Source organism: Brachyhypopomus gauderio, chromosome 2 (genome assembly GCF_052324685.1).
Source record: "Brachyhypopomus gauderio isolate BG-103 chromosome 2, BGAUD_0.2, whole genome shotgun sequence".
In the NCBI taxonomy this organism is placed as follows: Eukaryota; Metazoa; Chordata; class Actinopteri; order Gymnotiformes; family Hypopomidae; genus Brachyhypopomus; species Brachyhypopomus gauderio.
The window spans coordinates 14,049,591-14,061,961 of record NC_135212.1 but is presented as its reverse complement, the minus strand read 5'-3'; the positions used below and the strand labels follow the sequence as shown (position 1 = coordinate 14,061,961).

General features: G+C 47.4%; 2 protein-coding genes across 6 annotated transcripts in view; both read left to right on the top strand.

The window, feature by feature from the left end:
- Positions 1–714: 714 nt before the first annotated feature.
- On the top strand, positions 715–10,621 carry wdr1 (WD repeat domain 1). The gene is made up of 15 exons (XM_076987970.1): positions 715–873; positions 1,720–1,841; positions 2,057–2,147; positions 3,839–3,986; positions 4,214–4,394; positions 5,929–6,006; positions 6,193–6,273; positions 7,096–7,329; positions 7,412–7,501; positions 8,166–8,320; positions 8,444–8,531; positions 8,775–8,885; positions 8,992–9,165; positions 9,337–9,481; positions 9,803–10,621. The coding sequence occupies exons 1-15, from the start codon at positions 858–860 to the stop codon at positions 9,907–9,909; spliced, it is 1,821 nt and encodes a 606-aa protein (XP_076844085.1). The 5' UTR covers positions 715–857; the 3' UTR covers positions 9,910–10,621.
- A 212-nt stretch (positions 10,622–10,833) lies between these two features.
- Positions 10,834–12,371, top strand: part of slc2a9l2 (solute carrier family 2 member 9, like 2) — a 268,703-nt gene continuing 267,165 nt past the window's right edge. For 4 of the 5 annotated variants that reach the window (XM_076987952.1, XM_076987944.1, XM_076987918.1 and 1 more), the window contains exon 1: positions 10,834–11,342. The gene's annotated coding sequence lies outside the window, so the exon portion shown is untranslated. Of the gene's footprint in view, positions 11,343–11,391; positions 11,730–12,371 lie in introns of those variants that run through there. The other variant, XM_076987931.1, reaches the window with a different exon arrangement.

The window sequence follows — 12,371 nt, the reverse complement described above, 5'->3', positions numbered from 1 at the left end:
GACACAGGCTCACAGGCTTCCACTCCTCACCTTCCAACACAAATTTAATAAACACGGGTGAATAATTTATTTGCTTATATTTTTGTAATTGTTTAGATGTCGATTGTCAAACTGTAAGTAGATAAAATAAAATTGAATAAATTATATATATTTATGTTTTAAGAATATTTTAGGCTCTCTGAGAGGTTCCCCACTGGTCTGAAGCATCAACACAAACAACAACAAAATTGATGTCAAGTACAAAGAATTCAATGTTCTTATAATACTAATTTCCACTTTCCGAAAGCGATTTATTGGTGTAAAATGTGGAACGTAGAGCTCTCGGTATTCATCACGCTGAATCAAGACATGTCGTAGTGTTATAGCAAATGAAGCCGTTTTGACGCCCCTGTAGTGCAGGAGACACTAAAACGCGTCTAGTGACAAAATATTAATAAAAATGTATCAAGACTACAACACTTAACGTGAAGGCAGACAGGAAATTAATCACACACACACATTGGCCAGTACTGTAGTTAAACGTCTACTAGTCAGTAGGTTAGTGACAGTAAATGTTTTTTTGTAGTGCACATCAAACATTTTGGTGTTTCAGCGCCAACACGACGCCGCTTCGCATATTCATCCCCCCCCAAACGTCATTTCCGCAACCGGCACGCGAGCGCGAGACCGCCGGAAGGGGCGACAGCTGCTCGCGCCGTGGACGACTTTACCATATATGGGCAAAGGCGAGCTGAGCGCGAGCCGCGCCTGCTTCCGCGTTTGTGCGAGTTCGGAGGAGCAGAGCAGCCCGGCAGGAACCTCGCGAGCGGCGGCTGCGTTTTCACTCACGCGCGAGAGACGTCGCCACATCCGCGGATATGTCGCACGAGCTGAGTGAGTGAGCGTGCCCCGCCGCGCGAGGATGAACCCGGGAGCCTTTGTGGCCGCTGCGTGACGGTGTCGTTAGTGCCGGAGGACCGAGTCCGCCGCTCGCGCGCTCGCCCCCCGCACAACGTTTTAAGCGTGCGCTGCGTTTCGTTTAAGATTGGTTTTTATTTATTTACTCTGCAGACTCGAGCAGCTTTATCTGCCGCTTATCGTCGCTCGTCGGCCGGGCAGCTTCAGTGTGCGTTTAGCACTCCGGCTGCCCAGCGTTATCCAGCCGGGATGCGGAAATGCGCCGTGTGCGCGAGGAGGGACGGCTATGGGTTTAAAGCGAACGTGCCGTCACGTACGCGTGCATGTTTGCAAAAGGTTTCATTCACGGATATAAGGACTAGGCGAACAGACTCGGTAGATCCCGGAGTGTTGTGAGGGGAGCTCCGCGCACGCGAGCCACGGCCTGTCTACGTCACGGGTGACACGGGTTTGACCGTGCATGAACAACAATGAGAGTCCTGTTGATGCACGACCGTGTGGGGACACGAGTGCCGTTACACCGCTGAGGACAGTGTAAATGTGTGATGCATTTATTAAACGTGGTATATTTCCACGTGTCAACAACCGCTCCTTGTTGGGGTGCAAGAAAACTTGCCATTCTCTACGACGAAATGGTGAAATAGCTATTTCTGCTGAGTTCAAACTTCGCATAGAATATCCCAGTGTTTTCTTTTGTGCATTGAATGAATCAGCATTATGTGCACTGAATTTGCATGCCATTGTCTTTATATGGAATTGTTATTGTTATTAGTATATATTGAGTTGTGTTTCATAATCATTAGTTGTTTAAATGTGTTGTAGAGCACGTGTTTGCCAGCCTGCCACAGATGGAGAGGGGCGTGGCCAAGGTCCTGGGAGGAGACCCTAAAGGGAACAACTTCCTATACACGAACGGCAAGAGCGTCATCATCAGGAATATTGACGTAAGGTCTCGTCCTGACTTTAAATGTCCCGGGTCCCACAACACCTCTGAAATGTCCAAACTCTGAAGCACATTCTAGCACTCTTCCTCCGCCCCTTCAATACAGCTGTTTACAATACTGACTCTTTCTGTCAGCAAGGCACCTCAGAGCTCTTTGTGTTAAACTTTCTGATTCCTGTAGGACGGTGTTAAACTGACTGTGTGTTTGGCTTGCAGAACCCTGCCATCGCTGATGTGTACACGGAGCACCCTCACCCGGTCATTGTTGCGAAGTATGCACCTAGTGGATATTACATTGCATCTGGAGGTGAGCATTTCCATGTGTGTGTGGGTGTTTGGCATCTTGACAGGCATGCCATGGGTGTGTGGTGCTAGCGGAGAGGCACACATGGTGTGTGGAGATGTTGGTGCTTGCCCACGTCTGTCTGACCAATCAAACGTGAGGGGGCCGTGTCGGTCGAGGACCGAACAGGAAGTCATTCTGCGCAGACTGGATTTCACTGGCTGGTGCCTCTTGTGCAGAACTCAGCTGGTTTCTTTTTTTTGCGACCTATTGATGTTTTTGTATTCCCAAGAAATATTTGAGGATGGAAAAATGAAGTAATAGAAAACGAACGCCAGCTAGCAGCTCCGTCTGTGCTTGGAAACCAGTAGTGAATAAGCACTCTGCAGGAATATCCTGGAAACCACACTGAGGTTGACATGGAAACTGCCATTGCTTTCCTCTGGTATCTAGTGCATGGGGAGCCTGATCTGGGGTCAGTTTCTTGTTGGCCTGCATTGGATGTGGGAGGGAGGCACTCGGCTCAACTCCTACGATCAGCTAATTACCACCTTGCTGTTGGGCGTGTTCAGTCAGCTAGTGGTCCGTGTTCCCTGTGCTGTGGTAGGCTTTGGGTCAGACAGCCGTCCCCATAAAACACAAAGGTTCAGTGTCACAAAGCAGCTTTACAAGCGCATGAGACCAGATCCCTAATGAGCAAGACGGGTGATGGTGGCAAGGAGAAACTCCCTAGGTAGGATTAGGAAGAAACCTTGGGAGGACCAAGACTCGGAAGAGAACCCATCCTCCACTGGGCGGCCCTAGTAGAAGTCCATATTTATAGTTCTATTTCTAGGCCACACAGTTACAGTCCCTGCAGTGTACTTGTTGGGCTTCAGGTGGGAGTTAGCATTGCCACATCCGCTGGTGGCATTGACACATCTATCCACGGCTTTGGCACATCCATTGGCAAACAGGATCATCTTCTAGGTGCTTTTATGGAATTGTCTTGGTAGAATCATGTAACCAGAATACACAATTTTACAGGTTAAATATGTAACCATCAATTTAAACATCCATGTATATAGCACAAGCTCTGTCAGGTTTATCTATAGCAGCTTAACTAAATGGACCTGGAGGTGACCACAGTCGTGAGTCACTGAGACGTTGCATTACACCCAAGTCATCATCACAATTAGAGTGATCACATGACATGGCAGGATGACAGCATCAACATCTCAGATTACCAGAAGACTCAATGACTGGGCGCCCCCCCGAGCTCCACACCTTCATATGTAGAATATTAACTGAAGGCTTGATTAAATAGGTGAGTCTTCAATCTAGATTTACAGACTGGAATCTTGCTATAAAGGAGAAGGTTCTGCCTCCTGCTGTAGTCTTGCTCATTTTTGGAACTAAGAGTATTTTGAGAGTGCAGCAGGTGAGATGGGTTATAATATGTAATGAGTTAAATCAGATATTGTGGGGCAAGACCATTTAACACCTTATAGGTATTAACACCTTATAGACCTTCATAAAACTGTTACTGCTGCTCTCCTGTGGGTTTAGGGCTTTTTGATCTGGACTTCCTGGTTAGATTCAATACAGTTTTAAATAGGAATGTTGGATTATTTTAGTTTTTCTATTAAAGACTATGAAGGTTTTGCTGTATGAAGCGGATGCTTGTGTTCAGTAAGGCTGTTTTTCATGACGATGCTTTTGTCTCTGCGTTTCAGATGTGTCGGGAAAAATCCGTATCTGGGACACGACCCAGAAGGAGCATCTGCTGAAGTACGAGTACCAGCCGTTCGGAGGGAAGATCAAGGACATCGCGTGGACGGAGGACAGCAAGCGCGTGGCTGTGGTGGGCGAGGGCCGAGAGAAGTGAGTGTGGGCGGGCTGCTGCACCACCAACTCCACCCTTACCTCCACGCTCCACCCCCACACACACTCCACCCACACACACGCTCCACCCTTACCCCCACGCTCGACACACACATACACTCCACCCCTACACGCACTCCACCTACACACACTCCACCCACACATGCGTGTGAGCACAGTGGAGTTTTTTGCCTGCGTGTGCAGACACACGGTGGTTTTCCTTACAGGTTTGGCGCTGTGTTCTTGTGGGACTCTGGCTCTTCAGTGGGGGAGATTATTGGCCACAGCAAGATCATCAACAGTGTGGACATCAAGCAGACGCGGCCATACCGCCTCATTACCGGAAGTGACGACAACTGTACCACCTTCTTTGAGGGACCTCCCTTCAAGTTCAAATGCACCATAAGTGTGAGTTGTGTTTGTGGTGTCTCTGGGTGAACCTTATGTCATTTCAGTTAAACATCTTGATGATTTTGATTCAGTCAGAATAGAGGTTCTGTAGGGAAGTGGAAGATTGTTGTGTCTAAAGGAGATGGGACTCTACATGAACATCTTCAGGGTCTTCATGCCTTACTCTCACATTAAGGCCCATTTCCAGGTTGTGTTCTGATGCCTGGCCTGGTCCCCACAATTTGGCGTTCAGCTAATTTTGTCCCGTCTTAAGGTCCGCTGTACCGCGCCCTTGCTAACCTGCCACTGTGGACGAGGTTCCTACAGTGAGGGCTGTGAGTTTGACTGGAATGTTCTGCGTGTCTGAACACGCTGCCGTGTCAACACCCTGCACAACATCGTTGATCATAGTTCCCCAGTCCACTGTTACTGTGAGACACGTCCATGCTAACTCCACTGCTAGTAATGTACGCTGCACCCTGCTGTGTGTTGGTAGAGCCTGCAGTCGTGATGTTTCTTCATGACACAGCAGCACAGGGCTGCGTTCCTGATTACATCATTTGTGGTACATTTCCTGCAGTGCTAATGTGTTGCTTCAGTGTTTTGGTGTCTCCCAGCAACCTAACGGCCAAAAGTCCAGGGGGTCATTTTGCATGTGTGTAACGGAGTGGAAATTGCAGAACTAAACACAGCACAAATGCTTATTAGTAATTAGCGCCATGATCAGGTGTCCATCAATGACCAACAGTTTCATCTCCTTTTATCTCCTGCTCACGGTTCTGCCCACATCTCCTCATCTTTGCCCCAGTGTTTGAATAAACGGACATCCTGGTTTTAATGCCCACATTTCATTGGACTCGTAAAAAACGAATCTACTCAGGAGGACCTCAGGAGGTTTGTTATGGAAATGTTGCAACTCGATGTCCGTACATGACGTATGGTCCAGAAGATCTAAAACCTCTTGCTTTGAGAATCGAGCAGACAGAGCACGTAGCTTCAGCAATGCAGAGCAGACCCACTCGGACCTTACGGAGCCGGAGAGGAGATGGATGCGGTCGTGTTTGTAGTGAGCGGTCGTGTTTGTAGTGAGCGGTCGTGTTTGTAGTGAGCGGTCGTGATTGTAGTGAGCGGTCATGTTTGTAGTGAGCTACCGTGTTGTACTTTATTGCAAGGTAGTGCCTACAGCTTGTAAACAAACATTTATTGAGAATAAAACTGATCTGTATTCTACAAGCAGCAAATGATATGCCTCAGGCAAGATTTCAGCCATAATGATCATAGTCATAATTATGAGTGGATATCATGATTTGTCTTGTTCAGAGGGCAGTATTAAAGGAAGCCTTCTAAAGGACCTGTGGGTAAGCAGGCGCCTACGAGGGGCTACGGCAGGGCGTTGTTAGCACTTCTCAGTCTGCAACAATCTGAGTCACTGTATCCACAAAATGGGACATGTACACCGGGGGAGTGTGTGAATAGGGACTTTTGAAATACAGGGCAGTGATTTGACATTTTCCCACTGCTCATACCCCCCCCCCTCTCTCTCTCTCTCTAGGACCATGGGCGCTTTGTGAACTGTGTGCGTTTCTCACCAGACGGAAGTCGCTACGTTTCTGCAGGAGCAGATGGGCAGGTAGGTCTGGTTTCAGAGGCCAGTGGCACTCAGAGGATGGAGATGGTTGTGGAATGGACATGGTGTGTACTACGCTCAGCTTCCTGTGTGTTTACTCGGAGCTCGAACCATGTGTGTGTCTGAGTTGCTTTTCCTCTGGTTTTCTCCTCTATTAATTTTTCATTCTTTTTATGACTTTCATTCTAGATTTTTCTGTACGATGGGAAAACTGCAGAGAAGCTGGGAACACTGGGCGGAGCTAAAGCCCATGAAGGCGGGATCTATGCTGTAAGTGTCTAATGAAGCCCATGAGGGCGGGATCTATGCTAAGTGGTTTAATGAAGCCCACGAGGGCGGGATCTATGCTAAGTGATTTAATGAAGCCCATGAGGGCGGGATCTATGCTAAGTGATTTAATGAAGCCCATGAGGGCGGGATCTGTGCTGTAAGTGATTCTATGCTGTGGGGGGTGGGGTGTCTGAGTCCTGAGTGTCTTGACACACCCATTCCAGCCACATCAAACCCAAGGGAAGTTTCTTATGCAGCAGTTTCTCCACAGCCTTGAAATGATCACGACAGGAGGAAATAAAGGGCTTCCCAAAAGCTTTATAGCACAAAACCAAGTGGCAAATTAGAAATGTGGCCATCTGGTTCAATTCAAGAACATGGACAGAAGGCAGTGGCTGTAGTTCCAATGTGTGTTCCTGTTGCTGCGTGGGTGAGGGTTATTAACACTTCCTGAGTTGTGTTCCTAACCCAGTGGTCCTGAGTCTGTGTTCAGATTTCAGGTGAGAGTCTTTGTCTCAGTTTTCAGTCTGTCAGGCTGAATGTTGTCGGGTAGCAACATTAACAAGCTCGTCATACTGATGGAAAATAAGCAGGAAAGCCCCCTACGGTCCACCTGGGCGGGCGTGAACACACTCGTACGGTCCACCTGTGTCACTTAGGTCCTGCTTGCCTACACCACATTTATTATACTTCATTTAAGAGATGCAATAAACTTGAATACATATGTTATAGAATTATGATTCTAACCCCGACCCCGCCCACCTCTGGACTGCGAATGTGAAGTTGCATCTTGAGTGATGTCTTGATGATTTTGTCCTGAAGGTATCCTGGAGTCCCGACAGCTCCCAGCTTATCTCAGCATCAGGTGACAAGACGGTGAAATTGTGGGATGTGGCGAGCGGTACCGCGGTGACAACCTTTAACCTGGGCTCAGACGTGCTGGACCAGCAGCTGGGCTGTCTGTGGCAGAGGGATCACCTGCTCAGTGTCTCACTCTCTGGGTACATCAACTACCTGGACAAGAACAATCCCAGCAAGCCCCTCCGTACCATCAAGGTAAGATGTGTTTGTGTGTGTTTGTGTGTGTGAGATTCAGGGTGTGTGTTTTTGTTTCAGGATTTGTATGTTTTGTTCTCAGGGCCACAGCAAGGCCATCCAGTGTGTGACTGTTCACAAAGAGGACGGGCGATCCATCATTTATTCTGGGGGCCAAGATGGACACATCAATATCCTCTTCTGCATGCGCACACACACACACACACACACACACACACACACACACACACACACACACACACACACCATCAATACCCTCTACTGCACAAATGACACACACAATCAATATTCTGTCCGGTACCAAATTCACAGAGCTTCCCACTAGTCCATCAGTCACTGTGTGTATGATTTATTTGAAGTGTATGTAAAAGGTTATTACAGTGACACCTGTAACTTTGTCTGTACACATCACTGATGTCTGAAGTGCTCATTGATGTTCGTGTGTGCACATACACATTTCTATTGTCTGAAGAGCTGCTTGTGTGTTTGTGTACATCACAGCTGTCTGATGTGCTCATTGATGTGTGTACATTGCTGGCTTAGGTGTTGTGTGCGTGTGGTACACATTACTGCTGTGTGAGCTTATTGATGAGTGTGTGTGTGTGTGTGTGTGGTACATATTACTGCTGTGTGAGCTCCTTGACGAGTGTGTGAGTGAGTGTATGTGTGCGTGTGTGTGATGTACACATTACTGCCATGTGAGCTCCTTGACGAGTGTGTGAGTGTGTGTGTGTTGTACACATTACTGCCGTGTGAGCTCCTTGACGAGTGTGTGTGTGTGAGTGTGTGTGTGTTGTACACATTACTGCCGTGTGAGCTCCTTGACGTGTGCACATCGCTGGGATGCTGAGAGCGGAGTAAACGATGGCCTGGCGGGTAAGGGTCACTCCAACATGGTGTTGAAGATGTCCGTGGACGAGTCTCACCACCTGGTCAGCTGCAGCATGGATGACTCCCTCCGCTTCACCGACCTCAACAAGAAGGAGTACAGGTAGCACACACACACACACACACGCACGCACGCTCCTCAGACTGGGAGGTAACCAGAGACCCACTTAATTCTGGCAGCTTGGAAGAGTGCTAGCGTGGTGTTAAGAAATGTTATCTGTTTTAGTGCGGCAGATCTGGTGAAGATGGACGTCCAGCCCAAGGCTGTGTCGGTGGGTCGAGGGGGGCTGGCTGTGGCCGTGTGTATTGGACAGGTAACACACACTTGCTTCCATACATCCAGCTTTATCAGAGTAGGACAGGTAGCGGTGACATTTGTTTTTTGTGGTCTGTTCATTCATTGTTGTATTTCTAAATGCTGATTGATGTTGGTGTTCTGAGTTTTCACCCAGAGCCTCCAGGTATTTAGCTGACAGGCTGGTTTCTTTGAACTGTGCAGGCCTGTTCTGCATGTTCTGGAGACGTTTGCTGCGTGTAAAGCTCCCCCATGTTTTCAGGTAGTGCTGCTGAAAGACAAGAGGAAAGTCTTCACTCTGGACAACATGGGCTATGAGCCGGAGGCGGTCTCTGTACACCCAGGGGGCGTAACCGTGGCTGTGGGCGGAGCTGTGAGACCCTGTCTATTTTAATAACTGGTTTACCAATCACTCGTTTGTTTGTGTGAGATCTCTCTGCTGGGTGTTCCTGTCTAATACCGTCTGTGTGTGAGTGCAGGATGGAAAGGTGTATCTGTACTCTGTCCACGGGAACACCCTGAAGGATGATGGGAAGGTTTTGGAGGCGAAGGGACCCGTCATGGACATGAGGTTCTCCAACGACGGGGCTTTCCTGGCTGTTGCCGACGAGAAGAAAGTCATCACCATCTTCAACGTTGCCGACGGTTATACGGTACGGCTTTCCTCTTGAATGGCTCGGGTGTCGTGTGGGTTTGGAACATTTGTAAAAATGTTAGCGTAACCCGTCTGTGACTGCTGTGTTACTGTGGACTGATTGGATCTGCGTCCCTGACTGGTGTGTGTTGTATTGGTGTTTAAATCTGCTGCATGTTTGTGTTCACAGGTGAAGCATGACTTCTATGGACATCACGCAAAGGTCGTGTGCTTGGCCTGGTCGCCTGATAACAACCATTTTGCCTCCGGAGGGATGGACATGATGGTCTTTGTGTGGACCGTCGACGACCCGGACAAGAGGATCAAAATTCCAGGTTACGTGCACGTTATTCCACATTTTTAAAGAAATACCAAACGTTTGCTGCATAAACACACTAGTGCAACCTTTCTTGTGTTAGAATGGATAAGAAATTTGTAGTTTAATTACATTCAAGGGAATATTCTGATTCTTACTAGGGTTCAAGCAGGTCTAACTTCACCACAGCTACCCTCTCTATCACGGCTGTCTGGAGAAAAACAAACTACATCGTCATGTGCTTTGCTCGTATTATTCCAATGACCTGGAGGTATGCCTTTGAAATTTGATGTTTACAAATGATGCATTAACACAAGCTCTGTGTGTGTGTGTCTTGCAGATGCTCATCGGTTGCACCATGTCAGTGGTTTGTCCTGGCTGGATGAACACACACTCGTCACAACATCTCACGACTCGTGTGTGAAGCAGTGGACATTAAAGATCTAAGCGCGTGCACCTGTGCGCCCACATTCTTGGAATCACGGAGATAGAGACTACTGTATAGGATCTCTCTCTCTCTTCCTCTCTCCTCCTGTCCGTTTCCCTCTGTCTCCGTAATCACTGGCCTGTCTCAGTGTGGCAGCTGATGTCGTAGGACAGGGGAGACGCCTCTGTCCTGTGCTTCACTCTCTCCTTTACTTGGTTAACTGTCCGCTCAGATGCGACTCACAAACCTGTATTTGCCATATGAGAGCTTTTCCACTTTAATCTCAATAAAAAATAAATGACATTCCAAAGGCGCAAGTCTGATCTCCAGTCAGATGCCGCGTCCTGCTGCGTGGTCACGTGTGTATGTGTGCCGCTGCGTGGTCACGTATGTGTGCCGCTGCGTGGTCACGTGTGTATGTGTGCCGCTGCGTGGAGATTTACCTTTAGCCCTCCTCCTTGTTTCTTTTTGGTATGATGGAATGTGTCTTTTCCACTTCAGCTCTGGTAAGAGGAAGTGTGTGTTTGGGGGGCAATAATCCAGAATTTAATCCAGTGAACAGAAAAGGTGCACATAATAAGGCTCTGAAGTAAGTGTGTGTGTATGTGTATCAAGCATGTTCTCATCAGTCGGTTTGGTCTACTCATATTTCAGATGCTGTTGCGTTTTCCCCACTGGAGTGGATGTGATTCTTAATGTTCATGATGAGAATAAACAAACACATTTTATGCATTTGTGGTTTGTTGCTCTCCGTTTCCTTCAAATCACAACCCTGACGCGCTTGTGGTACAGGACGGGTCATCCACAGTCCTACCTGCCCCAGGATGGGACAGAATCCTGCTGCCCCCTGTGGGCTGATGGTGAAACTTGTCCCTGTGTGGGGTGCTGGTTTTTTTTTGCGAATTACTACCTTCCTGGTTTTGTGTACCTCGGTGACGGTAACAGGTGCACCATTACAAAAGCTGAGTGAAAGACTGCTTAACATGCATAGCACAGCAGACCAAACTATTGGGTGACATTACAGAGATTGTTGTAAGGGCTACTGTCAGGGAAAACAGCAACTTTCAGAATCTGAAAGTCTAAAATAAGGAAACAAATCCTCCATTACCATTTTTCCAGTAAATGGTACAAATTGTGCAAAATTTAGAAACTTTAGAGGTTAATATAACATCCTATTAATATAGACATCTTGAGAAATACTCTTAACAGCTCAACAGGTACTAGCGTGTCTTCAGTGTGACAGTCACTACTGCTACTGAAGACTAAAGTCACTACTGAGGTGTTTGGGGAGTACTGAAGACTCTTCTGTCAGTACCGAAGTGTTTGTGGAGTACTGGATAGTCCTCACCTTCTCCGTGCAGATGTCCACCGTGTTTCAGATGTCTGCTACACGTTGGGCCACCAGACGGATGTGTGAAGTTTCCGTCTTTGCTTCTAACGAGTCCGGTTTCAGGTAATATTTACATTTCATTGTTTTACAACGGAACGTTTGGACACGAACATCCGGACAAACTACAACTACATTTCCGCGAAATCCCCACCGACTCAAACGAACTTTTAGGCGTTTCTGATGTTTGTTTTTGGAGTCTCAGCGATAATTAGGAACGTTGTACTAATGAATTTATAGTAGGGTACTTTAAATTTGGAGGCTAACTTTCTGACCAAAGAAGTAGCTAAAGCACATAATTTATTTTATTCACGATGGTCTTTGGTCTTTTTAACCTTGCGGATGGTTTCGAAGCGGGTATGTGTTTATTCCCGATAACACACGAGGTGTGGGGTGAAGGACATGCCCCTGTCTCCCCAGCTTCAGCTAACCCTGCCTGGAGACCTCTTACAGGTACAGTACTGCTCTGTCGAGGACCGCAGGTGGCTATATAACTACAGTTCCTGAAATCTCAGTGTGTTGTGGGGGGGAAACGCACAAACGCACATGTTTTCTCGAGTGTCACACGTGGAGACAGACCACCCTCTTATCTATGGCTAGCTAGCCTGGTCTGTTCTCTGGAGCGTCAGTACTACGAGCTCACCACTAGAGGGCGGATCAGTGAGTCGTGGTTGAGTTGGAGTGATATACTGTACACATGCCTGGGTTTATATCAACTATCTATATATTGCGTCCCATAAAAATACATTTTCTCTCTTTCTCTCCCTTTGTCTGTCTTTTTCTCTCCTCTTTTTATTCTCGTGTATTGTTTCCATGTTTATTTGGGTAGTTGTAGCTTTGGTTTGTTGAGCTATTAACCATATGGTGATTATTTCACATAGCCTATATGAGAGCAGTGTCTACCTCTACAGTGCTACACTACACGATGAAGCTGTGGTCCAGGAAGACACGCTTGTGGAGTGGTGTTTACTGAAACAACTCCATCTGAAACACATGATTAACACGTTTTAGGCCATGTCTAGGCATCCAGCCCTTAATAAGGGGTGTCACTAGGCCTGTTTTAGGCAGGCAACAAATAAGAGGATTTTAACCTGA

Coding starts and splice junctions, on each gene's coding strand:
- wdr1 (XM_076987970.1), top strand. Junction 9,166..9,336: donor ACGTTGCCGACGGTTATACG/GTACGGCTTTCC, acceptor TTGTGTTCACAG/GTGAAGCATGACTTCTATGG. Junction 9,482..9,802: donor CAAGAGGATCAAAATTCCAG/GTTACGTGCACG, acceptor TGTGTCTTGCAG/ATGCTCATCGGTTGCACCAT.